This window comes from Trichoderma camerunense (genome assembly GCF_050948025.1).
Source record: "Trichoderma camerunense strain CBS 138272 chromosome Unknown V8C40scaffold_1, whole genome shotgun sequence".
Classification (NCBI taxonomy): domain Eukaryota; kingdom Fungi; phylum Ascomycota; class Sordariomycetes; order Hypocreales; family Hypocreaceae; genus Trichoderma; species Trichoderma camerunense.
The window spans coordinates 1927708-1954322 of record NW_028145369.1 but is presented as its reverse complement, the minus strand read 5'-3'; the positions used below and the strand labels follow the sequence as shown (position 1 = coordinate 1954322).

Here is a 26615-nt window from a genome sequence, read left to right as displayed (position 1 = left end):
TTCTGAGGTCATTGCCGATCCCCTGCCGGCAGCGCAAAAAAAGAAAAAAGGTACGTACCGAGAACTCGCGGGGCAGCCCTACTCGGAACAAACCACTTTCCGGGCATAGCTGCGGGATCTGCTAATAGCTACAAGCGCCTGATTGGGACGAGAAACATTTCACCTTGTGAAGGCATCGTGACCGTTCGCCATCATGGATTCTCCCATTGTGGCCCATCTATTCCGCCAGCTGTTTCGACACCGTCCTCGCGGATGTCAAGGCCTGCGCAATGGCCTGCGCAGTGGCTTGGCCAGCAGGCAAAGACAGCCGAGTCGCAGCATCGGCACAAGACCGTCGATAGATCGCGGCATGAAGACCAACGAGAGTCGTTGGCAGCAGCGGACGCACATTCTGCCCGAGGACCGAAGAGAAGAGTTTGCGCAGTATCCGTATATCTCGCTGCAGGAGCTGAAGAAGAGGACGGAGCGGCCCCGGAAAGTAAAGATGCTGCTTCGGGATTTTATAGACGGTATGTGTTGTGTTGTGTTGCCTCATGCGCTCTCTCACATGCGAAGATTTTGGAAAGGCCTGACTGACAATGGGCGAAACCACAGACAGTCTATACAATCCCTCGTATGGTTATTTCTCCAAAGAGGCCGTCATCTTCAGCCCAGGCGAGCCCTTCGACTTCAATGCCATGCGTGACGAGCTAGAGTTCCAGGCCGAGCTAGGCCAGCGATACACCGACTTCGAAGACCTGCTCGACGAGAAAGAAGGCGAGAGCCCGACGAGACAGCTGTGGCACACGCCCACGGAGCTCTTCAGGCCATACTACGGCGAGGCCATTGCCCGGTACCTCGTCTCAAACTATCGCCTCACGACGTATCCCTACGACGACCTGCTCATCTTCGAGATGGGCGCCGGGCGAGGAACCCTCATGCTCAACATCCTTGACTACATCCGCGCCGCCGACCCCCAAGTCTACGCCCGCACAAAGTTCAACATTATCGAAATCTCCTCCTCCCTCGCCGCCATGCAGAACCGCCACCTCCTCTCGACTGCCGAATCTCGTGGGCACGCAGATAAAGTCGAGATCATCAACAAGTCCATCTTCGAGTGGGACCGCTACGTCCCCTCGCCGTGCTTCTTCCTCGCCATGGAGGTCTTTGACAACTTCTCCCACGACGGCATCCGGTACGACGTCACCACCGAGGAGCCGCTGCAGGGCCACGTGCTCATCGACGGGGACGGCGACTTTTATGAGTTTTACGTCCATGAGCTGGATCCCCTGGCGGCGAGATTCTTCCGCGTCCGCCACGCTGCCACCGGCGGAAACTATCCCAAGCCGTATCCTCACAACCCTCTCCTCCGCTATCTTTCTACCAAGATGCCCTTTGCCGCCAACCTCTCCCACGCCGAGTTCATCCCCACTAGGCTCATGCAATTCTTCGATGTTCTGGAAAAGTACTTCCCCGCGCACCGTCTCCTCACGTCCGATTTCGATGCTCTCCCCCAGGCCATCAAGGGCCTCAACGCTCCCGTCGTGCAGACCCGTTTCCAGCGAAGAATGGTCCCCGTCACAACCCCCCTTGTAAGTTCCAAAGCAGTCTCAAATTAGAAACTTTATGGGCGTAGACTAACGTGCTTGGACAAATGTAGGTTCACCAGGGGTACTTTGACATTCTTTTCCCCACAGACTTCAACATCACCGAGGCCATTTACCGGGCCATCACCGGCAAGTTGACCCGCGTCATGTCCCACGGAGATTTCATGCGGCGGTGGGCCTATGTCGAGGACACGGAGACGCGGAGCGGAGAGAATCCTCTCCTGTCGCATTATAGAAACGCCAGTGTCATGGTTACTGTATAAGTAGTGTATATAGACATCTCAACCGAACTTTGATGACTTTGTATCAATACAAATTATGAGCATTTGAAAAGCACAAAATCAACATCTATCAATTCGACTTTCAGATGAATAATTGTGACATATCATTCTACTCATCTGGCGCTACCTATTTACCCATAGCCCATCCCATCACCCAATAGACCCATTCTCCCAAATTTCATATGTACCTTCTTTTTTTTCTTCAATTTGGCAACAAACAAATCATGCTCCTTTATATAATACACAAAACTTTTTACAGTTTCAGTTTCTCGCTCAGCCATTTCCGCGCAGTCTCGACAGCGTCGTCAATCTTCTCCGGCTGAGTTCCCTGGCCCTGGCGGGAAGGCTCCTTGCCGCCTGAGCGACCACCGATGACATCGGACACGGAGGCAGCCCAGTGCTCAGCGGTAACACCTTGTGAGGACAAATGCTAGAAAAAGATCCCAGGTTAGTGAAATGTTCATATCATGATATTGTCTCTCGTGAAATATGATAGCAAAGGGGTTGGCAACAAAATGACTTACAGTTCCGACATAAACTCCGTGGGCAACGGCGCCCTCCTCTGGGCTGCCGACAAACAAGTACACAGACTTTGACTTGTCCTTGGACTGGTAGTGCTTGATGACCTCGCCCACAGCCTTGGCGTTGGCGCTGATGGGGAGTCGGCCAACAAACCATTGGCTCTCCTTGTTAGCCTCAAAGTGCTTGGCAACGGTGTCGACGGCGGTCTTGGATTCCGCCTTTTGCTTCTTCTTCTGCTCGGCAACGACGGCGTTGGCAATCTTCTGGAAACGCTGGTTGAACTCATCCTTGGTGAGTGTTGAGATGACCAGCTGGCTAAGGTCCTGTGAGACGGCCTTGACCTGGGCCTCCTTCTCGGGGCCAAAGGGAAGGGCTTCAAGGTCGACCAGCTTCTGCTCAAACAGCTGGGCCTCGCGCTGGACCTGGTGGGCAGCCTCGCCAGTGTATGCGATGATACGACGAATACCCTTTGCGATGCCGCTCTCCTCGACAATGACGAGGTCCTTGATCAAGCCGGTCTGGTCGACGTGGGTGCCACCGCAGAATTCGACACTGTATTTTCTCCATTCGGCATTCTTGGGGTCCTCAATCAGCTTATCGACATCCATGCCGATGGAAACAACTCGCACGGGGTTAGGGTAAGTCTCGCCAAAGACGGCACGAAGGCCCTCAATCTTGAGCGCAAGGTCGAGATCCACTTCCTTGGAGAAGATCTTGGAGTTTGCGCGGATGTACTTATTTGAGAGCTCCTCAATCTTCTTCAGCTCATCAAGCTTGACCTGAGTCTTGTGTGAAAAGTCAAAACGCAGCTTGTCATTGTCCACCAGGGAACCCTTCTGGTTGACGTCTTCACCAAGCACCTCTCTCAAAGAGTGGTTGAGAATATGTGTACCCGTGTGGTTGTTACGGATAGGTGAACGGCGAAGCTCATCGTACTCGCAAATGACTTCATCGTCGGCAGAAAGCACTCCGTACTCAATGTAACCGCTGTGGAGGACATATCCGCCAAAGTCTTGGACATCCATGACCTTGAACTCGACGACATCGTCAATGACGATGCGGCCGGTGTCGGCAATCTGACCACCAGACTCTGCGTAAAAGTTGGTCTTGTCGAGCAAGACGCCAATGGCGGTGTTGGCAGGGATATCCTTGGTTGACTTGACGAAAGCCTGGCCATCAAAGATGTACTGAACCTTGCCCTTGCTGTCGCCCCTGAGGTATTTGGCATCGTCGTTTGTCCTTGCGACCTTGAGCTCTGAGTCGAGCTCGGCGATCTTGTGAACATCAAGCTTGGCAAAAGTCTGCACTGAATCCTTGACGGCCTTGCTAGCCTCTCTAGCCTTTTCACGGGCAACGGCAACCTCATCCTCATCAATGTCCAGATTTCGCTCCTCAGCCATCAGCTTGGTCAAGTCGACAGGGAAGCCAAAGGTGTCGTAGAGTCTCCAGACGACATCTCCCTCCAGCTTCTTGACGCCGTCCTTGGCGGCCTTGGCAGCATATCTCTCAAACTGGGCCTCACCGCGGTCCAGAGTTCGGGAGAAGGCCTCCTCTTCCTCGTCGAGGATCTCCTTGATGTCTCCCTGCTTCTTGGCGAGGTCAGGGAACTGCTCGCCCATCTGTTCAACAAGGGCAGGCAGAATCTTGGAGAAGAATGAGCCAATCTCGGCATTAAGGTACTTGCGGGCATATCGGACACCACGTCGGAGGATTCGTCGAATGACATAGCCGCGGCCGTCGTTGTTGGGCACGGCACCGTCTGTGATGGCGAACGACATGGTTCGGATGTGGTCTGCGACAACTCGGTAGGCAGTGTCAATACCGTCGACGTCGTCGGCGCCGTACTTGTCGGTATAAGGTCTTGCGGCAGTGACTTCCTCAATCTTCTTGAACAGAGGAGTAAAGACATCGGTGGCGTAGTTGGAGGCGGTATCCTGGAGGGCAGAGACCAAGCGCTCGAAACCCATACCGGTATCGATGTGCTTGGCAGGCAGGGGCTTGAGGCTGCCGTCCTTTTGTCGGTCGAATTGCATGAAAACGAGGTTCCAGATTTCGACAACCATGGGATCGTCCATGTTGACGAGGCTGGCGGCGTTGCGTCCTCCAATCTTGTCGTAGTGGACTTCGGAACAAGGGCCACAGGGACCCTGGTCACCCATCTCCCAGAAGTTGTCCTTCATGTTTCCAGGAATGATGTGATCCTCGGGTACACCAGTCTTGAGCCAAAAGTCCTTGGCCTCCAGATCGGGTTCGAGGTTGAGAGCCGGGTTGCCTTCGAAATATGTGACGTAGAGCCGAGTAGGATCAAGGCCATAGACCTTGGTCAGGAGCTCCCACGCCATCTCGATGGCATCCTTCTTGAAGTAGTCGCCGAATGACCAGTTACCAAGCATCTCGAAAAATGTGTGGTGGTAGCTGTCCTTGCCGACATCGTCGAGATCGTTGTGTTTGCCACCAGCGCGGATGACCTTTTGGGTGTCGACGGCGCGCTTGAGGTTGCTCATGGGGTCGGACTTGTTGACGGTGCCCAGGAAGATGGGCTTGAACTGGTTCATACCCGCATTGGTGAAGAGCAGGGTCGGGTCATTGTGAGGGACGACGGAGCCAGAGGGTACTGCGAAGAAGAAAAAAAAATATCAGCATGTGTCAGTCATAGTTTTGGTGACGATGGATGGCTCGCCGCGATAGGATGAATGATGTAGAGTAGGCAATGGAATCGATGAAAAAGAGACGAGATTGACATCAAGCATTGCAGACAATCAACCAGCATCTTGTTTCTGTCGTTGCGGCCCATCGCGAGTTGACGCATCCTCATTTCCCCAAGGCCGAGTCAACCCCGCCACTCTGGAGGGGTGATGGCGATGCCTGTCCAACGGCTCAATATTTTTTTCACTACTTACCCAGCGTGTGGCCCCTCTGCTCGAAAAAGTCGAAAAAAGTCTTGCGCACCTGCGCCTCGGGCCAGTTGCCCGCCATGCTTGCAAAAGTCTGGTTCTGGAGTCTTGGCTGGAGAGCAGCGCGCGTGGTTGCAAAAGTGCGAAGGCAGAGGCGAAGACGAAGGCGAGGGTGCAGATGCGATGCTTCGGAGAGCAATCGGCGGGGTTGTGGCGGGTGGGTTTTGTAGAAACTTCTACAAGAGTGACTCAAGCCTACAAAGGACGTCTGTCGCCCGCTTCTGGCCGAGCTGCTGCACTGTAGCCGCGACCTTGCCAGCGTCCGCATCAGCACAGACGGGAGTCACACGGGCAGGGCTTCAATGCAATCGGCGAGTTAGTTTGAACGGCGGCATTCCGTAACAGTTTGACTCTTTTTTCTTGTTCTCCAATTCGGCTCGGCTAAGCAGGGCGGAACGGAACAAACAGACCAAACATACAATGCTGGGGACCGCGCCCGCGCCAGGCATCATCCTCACTATGGAGAGGCAGCGGCGCAAGAGGAAGGCCGAGACGCTCGACTCGGATCGCGAGCGCCTGTCGAAGCGCCTCAGCCGGCTCAATATAGGTGAGATCTGCAGCTGATCTGGTTAATTCTCTTTTATTCTCTTTTACTTCGTCTTGTTGTTTCTTTTTCTTTTTCTTGTCTTTTTTACGTTGAGGCGGCCCAATGCATTCCAACCACCTCCGTAAGCGGTCAATTCGCTAACCGCCTGTGACAGAGCCAAAGTCCAAGCTCCACGTCAAGGCCGAAACACCGGCCATTGCCACCGCATCGTCAACATGCCCCAAGCCGACGTCGGATGAGAACGAGACGATGCAAGTCGACGATTCCAAGCACAAAGTGTACATCTACGATCTGGATGCCGAGCTCTCCTCAGACAGCGAAAACGACGACGGCAAGCTCGTCTTCCTGCCAGACATTGAGAAGCATCTGCGTGAGAACCGCATCCCGCGCCACATCCTGGCCAACGACGAAGGAGAGCTGGCTGGCATGCAGTTGGTCCTCTACAGCGATCCAAAGTCTCTCTCTGTGCCCGAAGAAAAGGACAGCGTGCGCAGAGCCATCATCGAATCCCGACATCGAGCGAGAGAGGAGCAGAAGAAGATAGTCAAGCCCGACGAGATACCCAACAATGTCATGCCGCCTCAGATGGCGTCTCAGACATACTTCCAGACCCCCGCCATAACGATGCCGCGCAGCGACCCTGCGCCAGCTCCGTTCTTCCACGTGGACGATCCGTGCGATGCCATGGAGGTTGATTAACGAGTACGAGTGCAAGACCAAAGATGACTGATCCGCAGCGAGTGACGATATACGTGCATTATACCCGAGGGTTCAATATTCTGGGAGTTTGCTTCATTGGCTTTTACTTGGTTTTTTGTCTTGATTCTTTCTTTTTCTTCGTCGGCGGCGTTTAGCAAGTTGGCTTCCTTTCCATTTCTGCCTTTTGAAGAGGCTTCAGCGCCAAAATCTGTACATTGACTACCATCTATTAGGATATTGTTATCCGTAGTAAATACGCATTATTTGCCATTCCGGGGCGCCCGAAACCTCATCCTTGCCTTTAATAGCATCTCAAAAGCCTTAAACGTCACTCAATTCACCGGTATCTATTAACTTCGTTCTCCAACATCATGTCCTATTGCTTCATCACTGCAGAAGGTACTAGTTGGGAACTGAATCACATCAATGAAGCTAGAAAACATGATGAAAACTCTCTCTGCTGTTACTAAGCTATCGCCCTTATACACCACCCCCTTGCTGAATATATACTTTAATTGACGATGAGAGCATAAAACAGCTACGATAGCAAGTAATCACTTTTGCTTTCATTCGCTTTGAGACAGCGGTCTCTTTTAAAAAACCATCATGACTGTTATTATTTTCATACTACCATTGCCCAATCCTACGGAAACCTCCTATACCCGTAACGCCCCTTTTTATAGCAAAAGCAAAAGAAAGTTGATCCCTCAGGTCAGATGCAAGAGAAGAGTGTGATTCAAGTAAAAGTTGACCGCTTGACGGATCAACGATTTGATCACCAATTCCAATTCCGGCAGCACTCTCAAGTCGATGTCCGACTACCGCCTTCCATATATGACTCTATTGCAGATGTCGTCGACGCATTTTCCGACTTGATCGCCGTCATATCGTTATTGCGTGCAGCATCGACAACTTCGGCACATTTCAGGAGTATAGCTGAAGGATTCTTTCGATTCCTGTTCTGAACTTTTGTTTCGACTCCTCGCCTTGCTGTCCCATTTCCTCTCTCAATGCGTCAAACTTCTCATTCAGACTCATAATTGCATTTTGCATAGTTTTCTCGTGCTGCTCGTGTTGTTCGCGTTGCTGTCTCATCTCCTCTCTTGTTGCGTCAAGTTTCTCGTCCAACTTCGTAATTGCATTTTGCATAGTTGATATTGTGTTTAGCAGATCGGGGTAAGGAGCAGATGATGGTGACGACAATACTTTGTCTTGATGGTCATCGCGCTGAGGGTTGGGTGTGTATAACAAATAGCCTTCATAGTCAACTCCGATCTCAAGGGATTTAAATACTGATATCATTTGCTGTTGAAATGGTGTTGGATGTCCTTTGATATCTTGGATCTCTGGGTAAAGCGCCGATAGAAAAACAAATTTAGCCCATGTAGGCTCATTCTGTAGCTTCGAATAAAGAGGGTGATGAGTAGGTCCTCGCATAGTTTTACTAGACATCATGAAATGTTTAGCCCTAATTAAGCCCAGATATTCGATCTGGTCAATTTGCGTCATGTTTGTAGCCTGCTCCTAGTAGGCCGTAATAACAGAAGCGTAAAATATTTCATGCCGACCTCCTTGTTGTGAGACATATGGATTGTGAAATTCGATCCTCAAAGGAGGTAACTGCGGGTTTGGGCACGGGTCATCGTGTGGGAGCAGGCGAGCAGGAGATACTTTCGTGTCATCGTCGGCGCCTTTTTGAGAGTTGCTTATCGGCATGGTGGTGTTTGTTTGCAGACGGTGATTGACGGAGATATGTAGAAAGAAGTACCTATCACGTCGACAGAGAAGGAAGAGTATGCCACGAATGTACGAACAAGGATGAAAAAAAGAGGAAGAAAGAGGAAGAAAGAGAGGAAGAAGAAGAGGAGGAAGAGGAAAAGGGCTTTATAGGAGAAAAGAAGGGCAATTGGTATCGTGTGACATTCTTCCAGTTGCCGCCAGCTGCCAACTGAACTTATTGAAGTCAAGGCACTCTTGTTTCTGCCGTATTTACTCTACCGCTATTATTTCACCGCTTAAATTCTATTTATTCTCGCAAGAAGCTTGATTCTTTTCCTTCTCTTTTCATCACTTTGCTCTCCCTCCATAGCATGAACTCAACTGGAGACAAGTATCTACCTTTGCATGAGCAGACAAGGAATAGCAATGCCCCCCTAATATATACATCACAACAATGCTCAAAGTCCAGTCACGCATGTTAGTAAAAAAGTATAAAAGCACGAGTAGTATTTCTTGCATTTTCAGGTTCTATATCAGACTTCAAAACCTCGAGGGACTATGTATCAAACGACATTCATCATCTTTCATCTCCATATGGAACCCTCCAACGCTCTTCTTTTTGAGGACAGGACAAAATCAAGAAAACTCGGCGGAAAAAAAAGAATTGAGAAAAAAGAAAATAGGGAAATATGACAGACAGTTTTATCCCGGATCAAAACGGCAGGTAGATAGAGGAAGGAGAGGGTAACGCCAAAGACAGGTTCCGAATTCCATACGCATAGACCCTTTCAACGTTAATTTTTTTTGTGTGTAAAGATGATCAAAGTCGTGCGTAGTAATATGAAAAAGCTGAAATCCCATGTCGACTTGCTTGGACGTTCCCCACACTCGCCTCCTATTTTTGGGGTGGTATCATACAGAAGTCTGAAAGAAATAAAAGATGGGATAAAGATAGGAAGAGAGACAAAGAGAGAGAATGGACTAGTATTAAAAATGAAACGCTGCACATTGCATCGTATCTCTGGTTGCGATCAAGGGAAAATGACGACGAGTGGTATCAAATTGCGGCAGAAATAGTAACGAGAAGAATTATTGGTAACAAGAAATCGGGCGGATTGAAGCGCTTTAGCTTGTTCGCTCAGTTATTACGGAGAGGAACTGATGTGCCCTCCATGTTGCCGGTGAGCTCGGCGACTCGGGCTTTGATGCGAGCGACACGAGATTCGATGGCTGCAGAAAAGTCAGTATATTGCACGCCCAGTGATATAGCCCAGGGGGGGATCGTCGTCAGTACGTACTCTCTTCTCCATCCTCGCCTTCAGTCTTTGCGGGCTTGGGAAAGTCATCTGGGCGGGAAGATGTTCGCTCGGCCGCATTCTTGCGGAGCTGGGCAAAACGGTCCTGAATGCCTGGGCTAATTCCAGCAGGGAGTCCTTCTTTCGCAGGAGGAGCAGGAGTTGCTTCCTTCACGGGCAGCTTCGAGGGAAACTTGGGGGCAGGACGAGCAATCGGTGGTGGCACCGCATCCTCATATTCATCCTCATCATCGTCTTCTGGGACAAAGGCCGGCACATCATCCAGAGGGCCTTGATTAAAATTTGAGAAATCGTGCTCAGGTTCTGGTTGATCGGGGGCATCATCGTTTGCAGCATCATCGTCAGCTGGCTGGTCGTAAATTGGCTCGTAGATCGGCTCTCCGTCTGCTGGCGTGTCCGGTTCTTGCTCAATTGGGGAGACAACGGCAGGACTGGCCATTGGCTTCTCCATAGATTTCTTGCCAGCGTTCTGCTCAAGCATCTTGTTCAAATCAGTCTTAACGCTTTCCAGATTCTTGGAAGCACGCTTCTTGCGGCCAAAGATCTTCAAGAAGCCACCCTTCTGTTGTTTTGGTTCGGGACTCCGTGGAGCATCGAATGACGAGGGCTTGCCATTAAAGGTAGGCGACGTAACCCGGGCAGCGGGCTCTTCTTTGGGCGGCGTTGGCAGGCTGGGCTCTGCCTTTGGCTGCTCAGGAGTAGCAGATACAGGAGTTTGAGCCTGCTCCGGGAGAGGAGAGCGAGATCGCGCCTCTTCCAAAACATTCTCGGGAACCAATGATAAGGCAGAGTGTCCATGGGGCAAAGGTGAGGCGGCCGGTGTCAAAAGAGTATCTTTGGGAGGCACTGCGGGCGAGGGAAGATTGTCACTGGAAGTTTCGTGGTTTTCGGTAGGTTCGGGAACTGCGTTTCCTCGACCCGCGTTGTCGTTGGCCATGTACATATCCTTGATGGTGCCCTTGTCGTACTTCTTAACCCACTTCATGGCTGAGGAGGCCTCGCCCAGAATATGGGGCTGAAGGGTCATAACACTATTAGTCTTTTCAGCCATCAACTCGGCATCTGTGCGGCCGCGGCGAACAACAGGTGCCGGGCGGTTCTCCTCTCGGTCCTGCTGAGCTCTTAGCTGGGCAGCCTTTGCCTGGACTCTAGCATGAGCATCCGGGCCAATGCTGGCCTTGCTATCGTTGGCGTTGGCGGTTGTGGTCTTGTCATTCTTGTCAAGAGACTTCTTGCGTCGTGAGACGGTCTTGGAGCGCTTCGTCCATGAAAACAATCCCTTCTTTTCCGCAATATAGGCTCCCTCTTGAGCGTCGGGAGCTGCTCCTGCGATGATCTCCTCCACAACAAGCCAGCGGCAACCACGGATGGAAGTCTCAACAACAGCGCATCTGCCAAAAGCCGACTTGCGTTCGGGGGTCTCCTCTGGTGCAAGACTGGTCATCCACACCCACCAAAAAGCGTCGTCCAGGTCGATAACCCTAATACTTGCGAGCTCTCCAGGCTCAACATCACGTTCGCTCTCGAGCCTTGGGTTATGAGATTGCGAGCTGTGTTGACGGCTATCTGGCGACAGTGGAGGGAGAATTTTGTCGGGAGGCAGCAGGTAGTTGGGCCTTGATTGGTTATCGTCAACAAAACCGGCCGACAAAAAGTCAGCCCACGAAGGCGTAGTCGGGCGTGCCAATCCGTTGCCGCCGGAGAGAGGGCTGTTGCGGAGACCCTGGAACTGTTTGAGCTGTTGGTTTCTCTTTGGCACGACGCTTCCTTCGTCATCGTCTTCCTCCTCCAGGGAGCTGGCGAATCCAATATCCTCGAATCGAGACCAAGAGGCATCTCGTAAGCTCGTAGACACTTTGACGCTCGACGCTTGTGACTGATTAGCCGATGAGATTGCCTTGAGGACTCGCTGGCATTCGTCTGTTAGTGCCTGCACTGGGTCTTCGTAGCTGGAAAATTCCTGGAGTTCGCTATCGGAGTCACGATACTGAAAGTGGTTTGCTCGGCGCAACAAGGCGAACGGGGTTGGGGAAACTGTGTCAACAATCATGACCACCTTCTTGGTCTTGACCAAAAGTAGTTCCGGCCTCTGCGGAGGATACTCGGTTTCCTGGAGCAGCTTCTGGAGGGACCTGGGCAGCATGGTGATTCCTGTGGGGTTCTGCTCAGGGGAAAGCGACCTCAGATAAGCGAAAAAGAGATGACTGGTGGCATCGGCAGCACTGCAAGCGCAAGAAATATTAGTATGAAGCTCCAGCGATATTCCGTATTCAGAGTTGGCAGATCGTCGTCGTACCTAAGCCATGCCCCATAACCACCGTCGAAACCTTTACCAGTATCATTGTGGTCAAAGGCCCACCACGAGGCCATACGAGACAGCTTGCGCCCACCAAAGCCATTGTTCTTGCCATGAGCTGCGACTGCCGCTATCAGGCCAAAGAAATCGAAGATTATCTGCTGGCGCGCCGCATTTTCCACGCTGAGGGGAATGAAGGTTTTGAAGGAATCGCGGGCCATGTTGGAGTCTTGGGTAGCACCAGAAAGTCAGCACCCGCATGTAACCGTAAATGCTTATTAGTAGTCCCTATCACATACCTCGTTCTCCAACCTTGAACAATTCATACGCATCCCAGCCAACGAGGCCTCCGTGAAGACGGCTCCAGCACCATTTTACCACTCCCGAGATGACCTGCACTTTTGTGAGCAATTCACTTTGCCATGCAAACATAGATACGTACCATGGGCTCTGTCATGCGCAGCTCCTGGAGCAGCATCTCCCCGCTAATCGGAGGGTCTTGGCTGAAGAAGTTTCGAACAAACGTGCGAACGGCGCTGGGGTTCGATGTCGGTCGGAAAGGAAGCAGGAAGAATGGATGATCGAGGCCTGCAGCGCAATCGTTAGTCAAAGGTAAATGTGCAAAGAATCACCAGAATCGTGACAAGCTGCCCAACGTCCAGCGTTGGTGAACGGCCTACCTCGCGACTTGAGCTCTTCGCAGCAGCCGTGCAGAAGCTCTCGAATCTCCTCGGGCTCAACCGTCTTGCGGGTCCAAGCATCGTCCCATTGTTTCTTCTGCGGAAGTAAATCTGCGTCGTCGAGTCCGTTCTTCTTGGACTTTGCGTCCTTCTTGCGACGAGAGAAGATGCCAGGCATTTTGGGCAATTCTATCAGCGACTGGAGAATGGGCTGTCGATGCAACGATTGGCATAAATCATTCAAGGAAAGAAATATGCTGTTAGGAAGCTGCTGCTGCTGCTGCCAGATTCCAGCTTGTCAAGAAGCGGTGGATTATAGCCTGCAGACAGAAGAAGTAGAAAAAAGCAAAGCCGAGTCTGGGGAGAAGGGCCCAGGCGAAGCGATGTGAGCCTGCCGAGAAGCCAATCACACCACCGACCTCGACAATGGAAATGGAGAGAAGAAGAAGGCAATCAATTCGCGCTGCGAATGTCGTATAAGTGTGTGGGTAGGTTGAATAAGAAACAAAGGCGACAGAGAGAAACGAAAGAAAGGAGGGGCACTTGTTGAAGGCTCAGATGAAGTGAAGCTTTCAACGAGGGGAAGCAGCCAGCGCGCACACAAAAGGCGTGATCACGATTCCTCAAGAAGGGACGCCGTCCCGCACACTGAAGAAGAGGATGATTTCGCTTGTTTGCGATGGCGAAGAAGATGGTGGGAATCTTTTTGCTCGTCTGCCTTTCAGGGGCGCGACACGACCAGACCAGCGACCAGACCAGGGGCCAGTCTACGGGTCTTTATGCGACTAAGATTAGATGCTAAATTGTCTGGTGGGAAGCGCGCGAGTGCGCCAGCTGGGGCCAGGTACTCACCCGGCGAAGTCACTGCGGAAAGGTACTTTGCTTGGGCACGGCGGGCATCGAAGCTACTGCCGGCAGGCCAACTGCAGTGAGTGGTTGTGCTGGTTGATTTGGTTTAGCATCACAGTCGGTGTTGGTTACCTTGATGTCACAAAGGCCCAATTGGGCTCTGTTCCTGTCCTGCTGGCATGGATGTTTGGTGCCGGGCCAAGACTTGGGCGATTGGCCGTGGTGCGTTGTACCGTACCTGATAGTCTGATAGCGCAAGGTGCCACTCCATTGTCGATGCATGTGCCTACATACATGCAGAAAGTATTGACACGTATTGATGATTCCATGACATGTTGATGCGATGCGATACGATAGAGACGAACGCTTGGTGGAGCTGCATCGCAACAAGTACCGGTACTTGTGCCTGGAGACGGTAGTGGCTTCAGCCTTCGCCGAGACAATGGTGGGGGTTGCTATGACCACTTTGAATGGCCTTTACGCCGTAGCGAACAGAGATGATGCTTGTACCTTGGCGGCGGATGCCCAGTTCTGTCAAAAACTTGCGAGTACCAGTACTTGCTGGGCGCCAAACATGGCTGCCCCGGGAGCCAGCGGACGGCCTAACCCTGAAATTTAAATGAAGCCAGACCATTGGGCGTCCCAGCTGGAGCTCCGTACAAAAGCTCATCACCTCCATCACTTGTGTGTACATGGGTGTTCAAGTTTTTTACAGGTAACTACTCGTACTGTCCTCGTGAGGCTGGATTGGGCACATGCAGATGCAAGTACTGTCTCTCATGCTACAGCAACTAGCCACGATGCAATGCCAGCGCCACATGCACACCAACTTGTCTAACGGCGGCTTATCTTGTCCTGTCTCAGACTTGCACCTTTGCCCCAATATTACGGCGCCTGAGTCGGGTATCTGATCTTACTAAGGTGCGAACAGCTTTCTCCATGCGGAGTACATATGTAAGTACGAGTACTCGGGCGGGAATCTTGCTCCGTAAACATGAAATCATACGAGCCAGGGATTGGGCAAGCTTGGGCCACTGGCGATATTGTTTGATTGTTTGCGCTAGCATCTCTTGAAACAAATTCTCAGCCTACCATTAGGGCTGTCAGCAGCCAGCTTCTTACTTGGTGCAAAGCCGCGAGTTGCCCGTCCTATCAAGAGACGCCGTTTGATGTAAATTGACTTACATCTTCGTCTGTTGTATACGATTTAGGCTAGTATGTCCATACGCGTAGAAATGCCTGTATTCCAACTCAAGAGATTGAGATTGAGCATCGTAGATGGTGGCCACATCAACGTTGACAAGACAGAATAGTACCCCGGAAGAAGATAGCCCCTATAATTGACGGCTGTTATTACAAAGCGAGGGTAATTAACACCCAGGCAAGGCTGTCGTTGCCGAGAAGGCTAGCTTTGACACATACACACCAAATACTCTTACACCTCGAAGCTCTTATTCGGGTATGGAGCGTGATGGCTGGGATGTTCAGCTGGCTACCTCACGCTACCTTAGCCCCCTGCTTTATTGCCTGCTGGGTTCCTGGTCACCAAGGCTTGGAAAAGGAATTGATGGCGGGAGAGGCCAGCCATTGTCCCGGCTCTGCGGGAAGCTATTGAATAAAATTCCCTGAGTGCTGAATAGCTGGCCGGTTCGAAGCGACGGCTAACCGCGCCCTTCATAATCCAAATACGAAATTGACATCAGATAAACGGCCTGCCTTGCCTAGGATCTCTGGCTGGGTTATCTCTGATTTAGTTACGAAATACTATAACCCAGCGCCATACCTACCGATATATAGAGCTGCATTTTGCATGGTGTATGGAAGAACCCGTGCCCCGTAGGCGAAATCATTATAGCCCTGAAGATTATGATGAATTGTTCGGCAGCTAAACCCTTGCCTGCCTCCGTCCTCAAGTCCCACAAGACGTCAAGAGTAGCACTTGGGACAAAATTCGATACAATGTATTCTTTTGATAGCCCCGTAAGTTGTCAGTCTCAAATCATTTTCGTTTCTTATACAAGTAATTCAATCTGGAGTCCCAAACCTCGCGCCGCCGACGCTACCAATAGTAGTGTCACCTGAGTTGCCATTATAGTTCGTAAATACACTGACAAAAGTCATGAACATGTCGCTCTTCCTCGATTCGTAGAATTCCCACCCAATAGCTCTAGGTAAGCTGTTTAGTTCTTGATCTTCTCTTCCGCAATTCTAAGGGCCTCTTCTAATGCCGCCTCTTCATCGGAATCGACATCCTCGTCATCGTCGATTTCTGGCTTCTTTGCCTTGGACTCGCCGTTGGTCTTTGCATCACCCTTTGGCTTCTCCAAGGAGTCTTCTTCTGAGTCTTCCTCTTTTGTCTTCTTTTCCTCTCCGTTCGTGGCTGCTGTGTCCTCTTTGGACTCTTTCTTGGGAGCTTCTTTGATGACCTTTTTGGTCGTGTTGTCAGGTCTCAAAGCCCAGTCAATCTCACCATCGTCACCGTATCGAGAAATGAGCCACTCGTTTGCCGACTTGAAGTGACCACAATCGAAGAATCCCCTAGATGCACTGAGGGGACTAGGGTGAACGCTGAGGAGCACAAGATGGCGTTGCTTGTCCACCTTTTGTACGCGCTTGCTCGCTGGTGTTCCCCATGCCATAAATACGACACCTCGTGTCCGCTTCTGGGCGACGAGATCGATAACCTTTTGTGTGAAACGCTCCCAGCCACGATTGGCATGTGAATTGGCCTCGTGGGCACGGACAGTAAGACATGTATTGAGCATCAATACGCCTCGGTCGGCCCACGGTATCAGCAGTCCGCCCCTATTCGCTGGCTCGACGAAACTAGGGTAATCCTTCTTCAAGGCAATGTACATATTTCTGAGCGAAGGCGGCGCCGGAGTGGGCGGTCGGACGGAAAAGGCCATGCCGTGAGCCTGGTTCACATTGTGGTAAGGGTCTTGGCCGACGATGACGACCTTGACTTCGTTGAATGGGGTATGGCGAGACCTGGGCATGTTAGGCTACATGACATGTGAAGAAGACCATTGGGGCAACTTACCAGGAGTAGACGTCCTCCTTTGGCGGGAACCATTTCTTGCCAGCCGCCGTCTCACGGTTTAGGAACTTCTTCAATTCGAGAAATTCCTTAGTGGTCACGTCATCCTTGAGCAATGCAAGCCAGCTGTCGTGAAGAGTTTCAATCTCGAGCTTGAGCAGTTCCTTCTGCTCGGCAGTCAAGCCTTCAACCCATTTTGCCTTGTCAAACCTGGCGGCTGGAGAAGCAGAAATAGCACTGGTTCCGGCAGGCTTTGGAACAGCCCCGAAGAAGGAAGCAATGCTGCCATTGGCCTTTGTCTTCTTCGCCTCCGTCTCGTTGCCTGTCGAGGCCGCTTTTCTCTTGAGATTCGACATTGTGCGGAATTGAAGGCTGTGGAGAAGTGGAGTTGGGCGGCTGAGTCGTCGGAAGAGGGAATATGCAACAACTGCCGGCGGACTGACGATTGAAGCCACAAGAAAGGAATTGACAGGGAATATTCAATTGCTGAAGAGAGTGGCACAAGAATAGAGTCTGTAAGAAGCAGAAAAAAGGGGATGAACTTCCAAGAGCTTTAAAGGAGCCGATGCGTGCAAGATGTTTGACGGGAATTGAGAGATGGCTGGGCTGTTAAAAGCTGCCAGGAAGCGCGTCCTCCGACGCGGGCTAGGGCAGCCATTAACGCGCTGCAGCCCTGAGTTTTCACGCGTAACGGCTGAAAAGTGGCGGCGTTAGCGCTGTGAGCTCCAGGCAGGGAGACTCGCCAGCCAGTGCCTCCAATGTGCTCTGTGCTCTGTACAGTTCTGGTCCGTTCAGCGCATGAGACGCCTGGCAGCGCCACTGGATCTCAGCCAGCGCTTGGGGTATTGGGGGAGACCCTGGCCGAATCGGCCCCACCTCGCCGGGCATCTCTGTTCCAACCCGCAGCTCGCCATTGATCTTGTGCAGCTGCTTCTTGGTAGATTATGCAAGGCCGTGACAACATAAATAAAAATGTATTTTGGGCAGCAGACGTGCATAATGCAGCTGTCATCACCATGCATGTAGTGGCTTTGACTTTTCATGTCTTCAACGTGAATCGTTGCTCTTTCTTCATGCCGTTGCCACACGTGCCGGCTGCGGCGATGACGCCACACGCAGTCAGGCAGTTCCTGATACAGTACAGTAGTGATTAGTCATCTCACGCCATGGCGCGGAATGGGGAGCGGAAGCTTACCTATTACTCTCCGAGTAGTGGACAGCTTGTACGATACCGAATTGGATCGGATGCAACATCTTGCGACTCACAAGCACCGCCTGCTCTTTTCTACACGATAGCCATGCCGCGGGCATCTATTCCGAACATAGGCACATAGCAATTGCCCAGAATGAGAGGCTGGATAGCCTGGCTACTCCGTAAGTTGCTCATCCGGATTGTGCATTGCTTGGATTCAAGCTCACGCGGGTTGTCTCAGTGCTTGCGCAGGCCTCAGCCGTCATCAGCTCCCCCGATCAGCAACCTCTCGGCAGCCATAGCGACGCCTCGGCGCAAACCGGTGCTGATAAACATGCGGTTGAATCCTTTTTAGATGCTGCAGGAGGGCAGGAAGGTGCTGCCTTTTCGCAACCTGGTAAGCAGACACTTCTCCATGCGAAAGCTGCTGTGGAAGACGCTGACATAGCCAAAGGACACGATTTCGTTGATGCAGCATTTGCCGAGCTCCGAAAGATCCCACGACCACCCCGGAGAAGGCGAGAGTCGTCCGGAATATTCGGCTCAGTCCTGCGCTTGCTTCTCAGGACCATCCCAACCGGACCCGTCACTGCGCCATCACAATCGAAGACAACACTCAGCGGTCCCTTGTTGAATGCGGTGGAATTCCTTGAGCAGGCTGCCAACCAAAACAACTCCGATGCTTTGTACACCCTTGCCGAGTTCAACTTCTTTGGCAACTACAGCCACCCCAGAGACCTTGGGGCTGCGTTCAAGTACTACCACCAGTTGGCATCGAGCCATGGAAACACCACAGCGCAGTACATGCTTGGGTTGTACTACTCAACAGGTATTGGCGATGTTGTCCCTCGAGACCAAGGCAAAGCGCTCCTCTACTACACCTTCGCCGCCGTTCGAGGAGATACCAGAGCCGAAATGGCCACTGGCTTCCGCCATCTAGCAGGCATTGGAGCTACCAAGAGCTGTGAGACTGCCGTCAAGTACTACAAGCGCGTAGCAGACAAGGCCATCGAGTGGTACCGCTCTGGTCCCCCAGGTGGAATGTCGTGGGTATCACAGGCATGGCGCATTGCAGATGACGACGGTGGGCTATATGGAGAAGGAGCAAGTGCTTCAAGTGCCGGCATGAATGCCTTTAAGCCTAGTCCCAACTCAGATGCAAACGCTGCCATTGGCGATGTCATTGAGTATTTGGATCTCATGTCTCAAAAGGGCGATTCAAAGGCCTCATTCAACCTAGGACGCATCTACTACGAGGGTCAGCGAGGGCTGGACCACGACTACGAGCTCGCCAGGAAATATTTCCTACTAGTTGCGTCGAGATACTGGAGGAATGGACGCGTTGTAGACAATGCCAAATCAGGCATCGAGAAATTGGCCGGTAAGGCAGCCGGCTACCTCGGCCGGATGTATCTAAGAGGAGACGGAGTGACCCAGAATTTTGATAGAGCGAAGCTATGGTTTGATCGCGGCGACTCACAAGCCGATGCACTGTCGCGATATGGCTTGGGGCTCATGTATCTGCACGGCTACGGCGTCAAGGAGAATGTTGTCAAAGCTGTAGAGCTGTTCAGAGTATCCGCTGACCACGACTATGCCCCAGCGCAGGTCCAGATGGGACAGTTATACCTCGACCAAGGCGGCACTGAAGATGTTCGCATCGCCAACAACTACTTTGAGCTAGCCGCTCGTTATGGCAACATTGAAGCCAACTATTATCTAGCAGAACTGGTTTTCCACGGTTTGGGTCGCGAAAAGCTGTGCAGCATGGCGCTGAGCTACTACAAGAGCGTGGCTGAAAAGGCAGAGCCCCTTGTCTCATCGTGGGCAGACGCAAATGACGCGTATGAGGCTGGAGACTACGACCTCGCGTTTCTTGAGTACCTTTTGGCGGCTGAGCAGGGTTACGAGAAGGCGCAGACCAATGTTGCGTATGTCCTCGACACGATTCGATCCAAACTCCCACTCTCCGAGTTGCTGCGCAAACGAAAGGACAAATCCGGGCTCCTCGATAACCCTGCACTCGCCCTCATTTACTGGACGCGGGCATCTAGGCAGGCAAACGTCGATGCCCTTGTCAAGATGGGCGACTACTACTTTTATGGTATTGGCGCGGAGCGGGATATCGGCAAAGCGGTACAGTGCTACACAGGCGCTTCCGACTATTCGCAAAGCGCTCAAGCGCTATTCAACTTGGGTTGGATGCATGAAAATGGCGTCGGGCTGACACAGGATTTCCATCTTGCCAAGAGATTCTACGACCATGCGTTGGCGGTTAATGATGAAGCGTACCTCCCCGTTACCCTTGGACTGCTTAAGCTTCGGATACGAAGTGCTTGGAACACGTTGATTAATGGATCAATCCACTCCATTCAAGACGAGCCCAGTAAGTTAATAACCGAACAGAGAGGTGGGAGTCAAGGATGTTTGCTGACAAGTTGTACAGAGAAAAAGCAGGACTGGTCACTGTCAGAGTGGATTGCCAACTTCCTAGAGGACGATGAACTCATGTACGACGAGGACTACTATGATGACATATACGATGGCACTATCGAGGATGACGGCGAGGACCCTCTGGACGGAGTTATCGAGAGTGCTCTTATCATCGGCATTACGGGGGCCCTTGTTTTGCTCCTGTGGTGGAGGCAGAGAATGCAACAGCAGCATGTCCAGAACAACGAGGCGGAGCGTCAAGACCAGAGGCAACCGCAAGGCAACGCCGTTAACCCCGAGGATGCCTTTCCCGCCTGGGCCGGAGGAGGGATGGGTTTATAGGCAGATATTGCGTACATATATATTATGGCAGGCGTTACAGGATGCAAAAGTATTACAGCGGCGGTACCCTCTCTTTTTGATAGTATCTGTATCTAGCGACTACAAGAGGGTTATTGAATGATACGGCTCTCTACAAGTGTTTCTTCTTTGCTTTTCTATGTCAAGGAGGCTTAGTACAAATTCCTTAGTGCCACCAACGTCGTACTCCATCTATCGTAGAGTATACTTTAAAAAAGTAAAGATTTATGCTTCTCAATAGCTGGAGCTATCTGAGTCAGACGGCTTCTTGTTGGTTACCAAAGAAAAATGAAGTTCTAGCCCCTGGCTCAGATCACCTCCCCCACTTAGGCAGATCTACTCCATAGACATCATCCCACGATATTTGAGCACCATCGCAGGACAAGTATCAAAAATATTGCATTAATTTGACTAATTACGTATAAAAATTAAGACAAGTAGACTATGGGAACGATAGTTAAATCAGTAAACTAGGAGTGATATATATTGAGGGATCCCTAGTTAGTTCTAGTTAAGACATCTTCAGACAAATCTTCAAAATGGACCTAGGTAAACTTCAAAAAGCACAGACTCTTGTGCTCCGCCACCCGCTAGACATACAATTGTTGTATGACTCTTTTCTGAATTTTTTTTTTTTTTTTCCGCTTTAGGGAGAAGCAAGGGCCGTCAAATGGTTGATGCCACTGAGATATGTAGCTCAGCAAACTTGTATTTAGTATACAGTTGCCCTCCTTCTGGCACTATAGTATATATGCTTGACAGCTAGAGGCTATATACCACCTTACGAACCTTTTCTTCGGACTGACTGAGAAGAGAAAGCAGTGGTGACTATGCCGAGAATGGTATTCACAGCGTTTAAGACGCGAAATGAGCATGTGCCTTTCGGCTCACTGATTCACAACGACGTACTTATTTACGTTGGAGAAAGAGTAAAGCTTCCCCGTACTGAATAATATCCATTCTATTAACAACCACATCAGCACTCCTATACAAAATACTACATTATTGTGGCTATCGTTGCAGCAATCATCATATTCCACGTCATCCTCGCTATCAATTTCCAGCTAAGACTCAACAAGGGCTTGCAGCCACGAGCGTACGAAAAAGTAATAGTTGCTTCAACAATATAGTAAAGTTCGGCAATGATACTAACGAAGTCTTTCACAGTTCTTGTTCAGAGGAGTGATACGGAAACATGAACGGAGAGTAGCCTCTGCGGCACAGGGAAACGGTCCCCCCGATTTTTATAACATGGCCAATGTGACACCCGGGCCTGTAAATGACTCTACAGGGTATACTGCATATCCCAGCCATACATATGGAGGCGACAGATTTGATTCGGTGCAGGAATTCAATAAGAGGCCGGATGAGGAAAATGCTTTACCGGTGAATGAAGTTCCTTTGGGGCCTCCCCCTGCTGCTGTGCTGAAGCAATAGGACATGATGTTGGGGTATGGGGTTCCAAGCTGCACATGAGTTGGGAGCTGTAAAGTCCTTAGAGATGCTATTAGGGACAAGGAGTAGAGAGTGTATCTGTCTTCTATATCGGCTACCATCTGCTACTATTACTGCCCTCTTTCACTACTACCTAGTAGTTACTATCTACTAGTATTGCCACTATTTGCACTGTTAGCTACTTTCTCTAGTATATACTTGCACCATTATATTTTTATTACATTCACTTTTGGTAACTAATTAAATGCAACTGTTACTAACAACCTTGACAAAAAGTCTCTGGTGTACGTCAAGCTGGTACTGGCGCAGGTATTTCCCACAGAATGCCACTGCCAATGGGGTGTTTATGCAATCGTTATGGAGAAGCCGAGATGTCTTCTCTTGTTATACATTGGATCTGGAATCAGTGGTCAAGTCAGCGTTTCTGCTAGGCTTCCTCAGTATGAGACTTTTGCCATTAACAACATGCTCTCGATACGCTTCGTCAGTTGCATGCCTCGGATGCTCAACACATGACACAGGAGGCAGCATATAATGAATATGCAAACTGTAGAGAATCTACAAAAACGCCAACCCTGCAAACGTGAACGAAGTGAGCGAGCAAGATGTGAGAAAGTATTGGGAAGCTGTTGGAAAACATCTTTGGTGGGAGGAGACGATGGCTGTAATGCGGTTGAGAATGCTTCAAAAGTGTTAAATACTTGATCAAAGCTGACAATACAAAAGATACTACTCGTGGTCTTATACTTATGGATAACATGCTGGTTCTTCCAAAGGCCTCTTTCTCTGCAGCTTCGTTCTCCGAAAGACGATCGCCTTATTTGCTACTATGAGTCTGAGATGATTACTTGCGATTATATCCCATTCCTCCTGTCTGTAAGCTATGATGGAGTATCTCAATAGACCTTGTAATCCTGACACATCTTAATCCCTCTCTCTGCAAGTTATGATAGAGTATCCCAAATGACTTTGCCATCCTGGCGCCCCTTGCCAGTCACCTTATGCGTCCCTAATTCCTTACTGAAACAAAGACTGTCCGTCATTCTTTCTCTTCAAAGTTCTCCTCCCTCCCTTAATCTACCATTGCTCGTTGCGTTAAGAGCTGCATAAACTCGAGGCTTTGAGCGCCCGGTTTCTCTCTTTTACAGTGATGATCTCGTTCTGTTTTTGCATTCTCATCCATCTTTAAGATCGCTATGGTAACGTCGTTGGCTTGATTTTCTTGAACTTGTTCTTTAATGGGCTGCTCGTCGTACTTTCTTTCGTTTAGTCCCCTCGACTGGGACGGGGCGATGTTTGCGATAAGTGGATGTTAAATCCTTGCGCCCAAGGTGCGTATAACCACGCTCACCAGCAAGAAATTTGTTTAGGTTGTCTAGGTTCCTTAAATCCTTATAGATTGCATGGAGGAAAATAAAACGCGCCCAATTAGGCTTATGGCGACAAGCTCGATAGATGTTATGGTGGCTGGGTCTCGTAATCATTCTCCCTTCTATTTTATACATCTTGTCCTTGATTAGGCGCTGATACTCTTTTTGTTCGTCCTCGGTCATATTAGTTGCCTGTCTCCAGTAGGCTTTTACTGCGGCCTGAGCATTTAGAAATTGTTCATCGGTATGATCGATGGCAAGATCGCTTAGCTCAATCCTGAGGGGTGGGAGGTGTGGCGACTCGCACACGTGTAAAGCTTCTGGCATCGTCGTGGAATTTATCGTCGTCGTATCTATCGTCGTCGGCCGTAAAGTTTTGAAGAACACTGTATTCGTCGTCACGACTAGATGCTGTCCAGACTGCTGCATCCCCTCTGTGTAAGGTAATGTGCCAGGTTGGCACCATAGTGCTATAATTGACCTTGGAAGCTATACTTTGATGTTGACGACGTTGGTGAGGCTTAGTATGGCAAGACAAAATTGAAAAGATCTTTTCGACGGTAGGCCTAGACAGATCTTAAAGCCTCAAACCGCTTTTTGTTTCCCGGTTTGACATTCAGCTCTGAAAAGTAAGACGGGGTGGCTTGTGGCTCTTTATCTCGCCCATAGTAGTCGTGCCTCTCCGATGCGTCGTATGCCAGTAGTCTGATTGACTAAAGAAGAAAAGAAAGAAAGAAAATAGAACCACAATTGTTTCCACAAGAATAAATGAAGCATAGGCGGTGAATTGTTGGTGGTAAAATAGTTGAGGCAAAAATAAAGCTGCCAGTTGTTGTTTTGCGGTTTTCTCTTTGTCAAAGGTGATCGGAAGTCGGTTTAAGGAAGTAGGTTTAGTTGTCGTCGCATTATGTACACACTTATCGCGATGACTTCTAAGTCTTCCTTGATCTGAACGACGTTGTCCCTGAGAGTCGTTATATTTGCTCTTACTGTCGTCATCTCTTCTTTAATAGTCGCCAACTCTGCTTTGGTAGCCACCAACTCTCTGTAGGGCTTGACTGAGATTGTTCTGGTTTGACGCTGGCAGCAGCTGCTTTCGTTGTATGGGGGCTCAATCGCAAGCTCCTGTTGTTTGAGAGAATTAACGATTGAATCAAACCCAGACACTTGTGTGAGTCGAGTCAATTTCCTTCCTCTCCATCAAGAAATCGAGGACGTCAACGCCTCTCATTCCCTCGATTTGGCAATTTTGCCAAACCCTGCACAAGTGGCGGTGGACTGCTGGCGCTCCACTCACTCGGGCATTGTGTAACATGATGTAGGTCATTCGTTCCTTTTGGGCGAAGTAGAAACGAGATGCAGCGTAGCCCTCTTCAGCCTCCTAGAGCTTGGTGAAACACTTGCGGGCACGCTTGTAGACCTTGGCCAGATGCTTCAGATCGGTTCGAGTTTCGGACAACGGAGGGCTGCCAAACCAGGCGCTGTAGTAGGTGTGTACGTTTTGTCGTGGAGTCTCGTTACCACACCAGACGGAGTCACTTATTGAGTGAACATTGGATTCGGTAATATCTCAAGGGTGTTGGCTCTTGTCCACCTGAAGACTCAAAAGCGCAACATCTTATATGTGGTAGAGTTGGTATAGTAAATTCGGTACGGAGTGTGACTATGGCTGATGTTGGAGCGACAATATGACCGTAAAAACGAGCTTTTGGACGATTCACTTACATTATTCTAAGTAGGAAGAGTCATGATGCTTGCAGTATGTGAGAAGCATTTTGCTATAACGAAAACAGAAAGAAAAGAGCAAATGGAATGTTCAAAAGGGGGCATGGTTTTATATTTGTGTGTAGTAATAGAGGCGGAAAGCTACAGCAGGAGTCATTCACTCTCGATAATGTGAATGCTCTCTGTGGAACAGTGATGCCTAATCGATTGATTCACATTATCTTTGATGGCCATGTAAACACGCCGATTCATGACAACTAGCGGTGAATACGGATGCTTACTTTACGGCTAATTGAATAGGTAACTTTGGCTTGAATATTGTTTAGTGAATGTACGAGTATGCGATGCTTTACTTCCAGACAAAAGAGGCAGTTGTCAATCATCTTTTCCGTTTGATATGAGCTTCAAGAAAACACTGACAACTGCCAGCAGTTCTATGCATCACGTGCCACTGACTCTCATGCCTCCTCTTTACTCAAACGTGATGCACTTTATTTCTTATACAGTGTTCTCTTCTTTTTCAACTCTTTATCGTTCTTCAAACCAAGGTCAAAACTTATTTTCCTTTGGAGGACACTTTAATACTACAACCAAGTACGAAGCACTACAACTTCCCCATTACCAAGCTCAAATCATGCACCAGGGGAACGCAAGATGGATTTTTTTGCCAATTTTCCGTTGACGGGAGCACAACAAAAGACTTCAACTCTCATGAACGAATATCGAAAGAGATCGAAAATATCTTGTTGTGCTGCGGCCTCTGAGACCTATGATGGCAACGCGAACGAAGGAGACGATGAGGCTGAATACTACCAAGAAAGCGAAGATGAAGATGGAGATGGAGACGGAGACGGAGACGGACAAGACCACAATGAAGACAAGCAGCAGCATGACGAGGACGAGAACGAACAAGGAAGCGAGAAAGCCAAAGGGTATCTGGCCAATCAACAAGCTTGCGCTCATGATTTCGATCGCGTAAAGCTTCACGACGTGCAGATCAGATCGCTCAAAGACCGCTGTGCCCATATGCAAGAACACGACCGCATCGAGAAGAAGGCCAGAATGGACTTGCAGTTAACAGTCGAGAAACTCATGCAGAGAGTTGAGAACCTTGAAGAAACCATCCGCAATCAGGAGGAGAGGACGAAACGAAACAAAGAGACCATCAAAAAATGCAACATGAAAATTGATGCTCTAGAAAAAGAAAATGACCTATTCATGGATTATTTCAGAATAGTCGAGGTTGCAGTCGTTGAATTACAAACAACTCTCTATGGACCATAGGAGCCATGTTGATAATGCGCGCTGTGATCGCACTTAAACTTCAAAAGATGTTTCAATCAAAAGCGAATACCACATCTGCTTTATTTACCATAGCTATATACAGGTTACTTGCTCTCAAGAATAGCTCAAGTAGCAGGGTTATTGCAGGAGAGACGCAATTCTTATGTGATGAATATACATGTACATTCAAATACGCTTCCACTACTGCGTCGTACTGCAAAGAATTCTTTACCGTGCCATCTTGATGTTCTCGATACACTCAAGTTTCTTCCTAATGATGCAATTATGCAAGGCATTTTTTATTACT

At 49.9% G+C, this 26615-nt stretch overlaps 8 protein-coding genes across 8 annotated transcripts; 5 read left to right on the top strand and 3 right to left on the bottom strand.

The window, feature by feature from the left end:
• Positions 1 to 170: 170 nt before the first annotated feature.
• Positions 171 to 1923, top strand: V8C40DRAFT_230289 (type II protein arginine methyltransferase). The gene is made up of 3 exons (XM_083212674.1): positions 171 to 509; positions 595 to 1571; positions 1640 to 1923. Exons 1-3 carry the CDS (start codon positions 194 to 196, stop codon positions 1847 to 1849), a joined length of 1503 nt encoding a protein of 500 aa, XP_083079239.1. The 5' UTR covers positions 171 to 193; the 3' UTR covers positions 1850 to 1923.
• On the bottom strand, positions 1827 to 5687 carry V8C40DRAFT_230287 (alanine--tRNA ligase). The gene is made up of 3 exons (XM_083212673.1): positions 5290 to 5687; positions 2392 to 5003; positions 1827 to 2297 (listed from the first exon to the last, which is right to left on the bottom strand). Exons 1-3 carry the CDS (start codon positions 5609 to 5611, stop codon positions 2121 to 2123), a joined length of 3111 nt encoding a protein of 1036 aa, XP_083079238.1. The 5' UTR covers positions 5612 to 5687; the 3' UTR covers positions 1827 to 2120.
• On the top strand, positions 5174 to 6881 carry V8C40DRAFT_11564 (uncharacterized protein). Its single transcript, XM_083210853.1, has 2 exons — positions 5174 to 5890; positions 6045 to 6881. The coding sequence occupies exons 1-2, from the start codon at positions 5764 to 5766 to the stop codon at positions 6587 to 6589; spliced, it is 672 nt and encodes a 223-aa protein (XP_083079237.1). The 5' UTR covers positions 5174 to 5763; the 3' UTR covers positions 6590 to 6881.
• A 1890-nt stretch (positions 6882 to 8771) lies between these two features.
• Positions 8772 to 13320, bottom strand: V8C40DRAFT_230281 (DUF1708 domain-containing protein). Its single transcript, XM_083212672.1, has 6 exons — positions 12601 to 13320; positions 12363 to 12508; positions 12220 to 12313; positions 11921 to 12149; positions 9607 to 11846; positions 8772 to 9538 (listed from the first exon to the last, which is right to left on the bottom strand). The coding sequence occupies exons 1-6, from the start codon at positions 12776 to 12778 to the stop codon at positions 9447 to 9449; spliced, it is 2979 nt and encodes a 992-aa protein (XP_083079236.1). The 5' UTR covers positions 12779 to 13320; the 3' UTR covers positions 8772 to 9446.
• A 2309-nt stretch (positions 13321 to 15629) lies between these two features.
• Positions 15630 to 16845, bottom strand: V8C40DRAFT_260557 (uracil-DNA glycosylase; the record flags this gene model as incomplete). Its single annotated transcript, XM_083219156.1, has 2 exons — positions 15630 to 16440; positions 16493 to 16845. 2 exons carry the CDS (start codon positions 16843 to 16845, stop codon positions 15630 to 15632), a joined length of 1164 nt encoding a protein of 387 aa, XP_083079235.1.
• Positions 16846 to 17684: 839 nt separating this feature from the next.
• Positions 17685 to 20677, top strand: V8C40DRAFT_230276 (ubiquitin ligase complex subunit HRD3). The gene is made up of 4 exons (XM_083212671.1): positions 17685 to 17863; positions 17923 to 18078; positions 18136 to 20067; positions 20128 to 20677. Exons 1-4 carry the CDS (start codon positions 17836 to 17838, stop codon positions 20454 to 20456), a joined length of 2445 nt encoding a protein of 814 aa, XP_083079234.1. The 5' UTR covers positions 17685 to 17835; the 3' UTR covers positions 20457 to 20677.
• A 520-nt stretch (positions 20678 to 21197) lies between these two features.
• V8C40DRAFT_279376 (uncharacterized protein) lies at positions 21198 to 21911 on the top strand (the record flags this gene model as incomplete). Its single annotated transcript, XM_083221222.1, has 3 exons — positions 21198 to 21403; positions 21455 to 21580; positions 21642 to 21911. The coding sequence occupies exons 1-3, from the start codon at positions 21305 to 21307 to the stop codon at positions 21909 to 21911; spliced, it is 495 nt and encodes a 164-aa protein (XP_083079233.1). The 5' UTR covers positions 21198 to 21304.
• Positions 21912 to 25678: 3767 nt separating this feature from the next.
• V8C40DRAFT_260554 (uncharacterized protein) lies at positions 25679 to 26308 on the top strand (the record flags this gene model as incomplete). Its single annotated transcript, XM_083219155.1, has 1 exon — positions 25679 to 26308. The coding sequence occupies one exon, from the start codon at positions 25679 to 25681 to the stop codon at positions 26306 to 26308; it is 630 nt and encodes a 209-aa protein (XP_083079232.1).
• Positions 26309 to 26615: the final 307 nt, after the last annotated feature.

Bases quoted from the DNA above. Each gene is read 5' to 3' on its own strand.
- V8C40DRAFT_230289 (XM_083212674.1), top strand. From the start codon at position 194: ATGGATTCTCCCATTGTGGCCCATCTATTCCGCCAGCTGTTTCGACAC. The intron at 510-594 runs GTATGTGTTGTG...GCGAAACCACAG, and splicing joins GCTTCGGGATTTTATAGACG to ACAGTCTATACAATCCCTCG. The intron at 1,572-1,639 runs GTAAGTTCCAAA...GGACAAATGTAG, and splicing joins TCCCCGTCACAACCCCCCTT to GTTCACCAGGGGTACTTTGA.
- V8C40DRAFT_11564 (XM_083210853.1), top strand. From the start codon at position 5,764: ATGCTGGGGACCGCGCCCGCGCCAGGCATCATCCTCACTATGGAGAGG. The intron at 5,891-6,044 runs GTGAGATCTGCA...CGCCTGTGACAG, and splicing joins CCTCAGCCGGCTCAATATAG to AGCCAAAGTCCAAGCTCCAC.
- V8C40DRAFT_230287 (XM_083212673.1), bottom strand. From the start codon at position 5,611: ATGCGGACGCTGGCAAGGTCGCGGCTACAGTGCAGCAGCTCGGCCAGA. The intron at 5,004-5,289 runs GTAAGTAGTGAA...TCTTCTTCGCAG, and splicing joins GCAGAGGGGCCACACGCTGG to TACCCTCTGGCTCCGTCGTC. The intron at 2,298-2,391 runs GTAAGTCATTTT...ATCTTTTTCTAG, and splicing joins ACGGAGTTTATGTCGGAACT to CATTTGTCCTCACAAGGTGT.
- V8C40DRAFT_230276 (XM_083212671.1), top strand. From the start codon at position 17,836: ATGAGAGGCTGGATAGCCTGGCTACTCC. The intron at 18,079-18,135 runs GTAAGCAGACAC...ACATAGCCAAAG, and splicing joins TGCTGCCTTTTCGCAACCTG to GACACGATTTCGTTGATGCA. The intron at 20,068-20,127 runs GTAAGTTAATAA...CAAGTTGTACAG, and splicing joins CTCCATTCAAGACGAGCCCA to AGAAAAAGCAGGACTGGTCA.
- V8C40DRAFT_230281 (XM_083212672.1), bottom strand. From the start codon at position 12,778: ATGCCTGGCATCTTCTCTCGTCGCAAGAAGGACGCAAAGTCCAAGAAG. The intron at 12,509-12,600 runs GTAGGCCGTTCA...ATTGCGCTGCAG, and splicing joins CGAAGAGCTCAAGTCGCGAG to GCCTCGATCATCCATTCTTC. The intron at 12,314-12,362 runs GTACGTATCTAT...ACAAAAGTGCAG, and splicing joins TGCGCATGACAGAGCCCATG to GTCATCTCGGGAGTGGTAAA.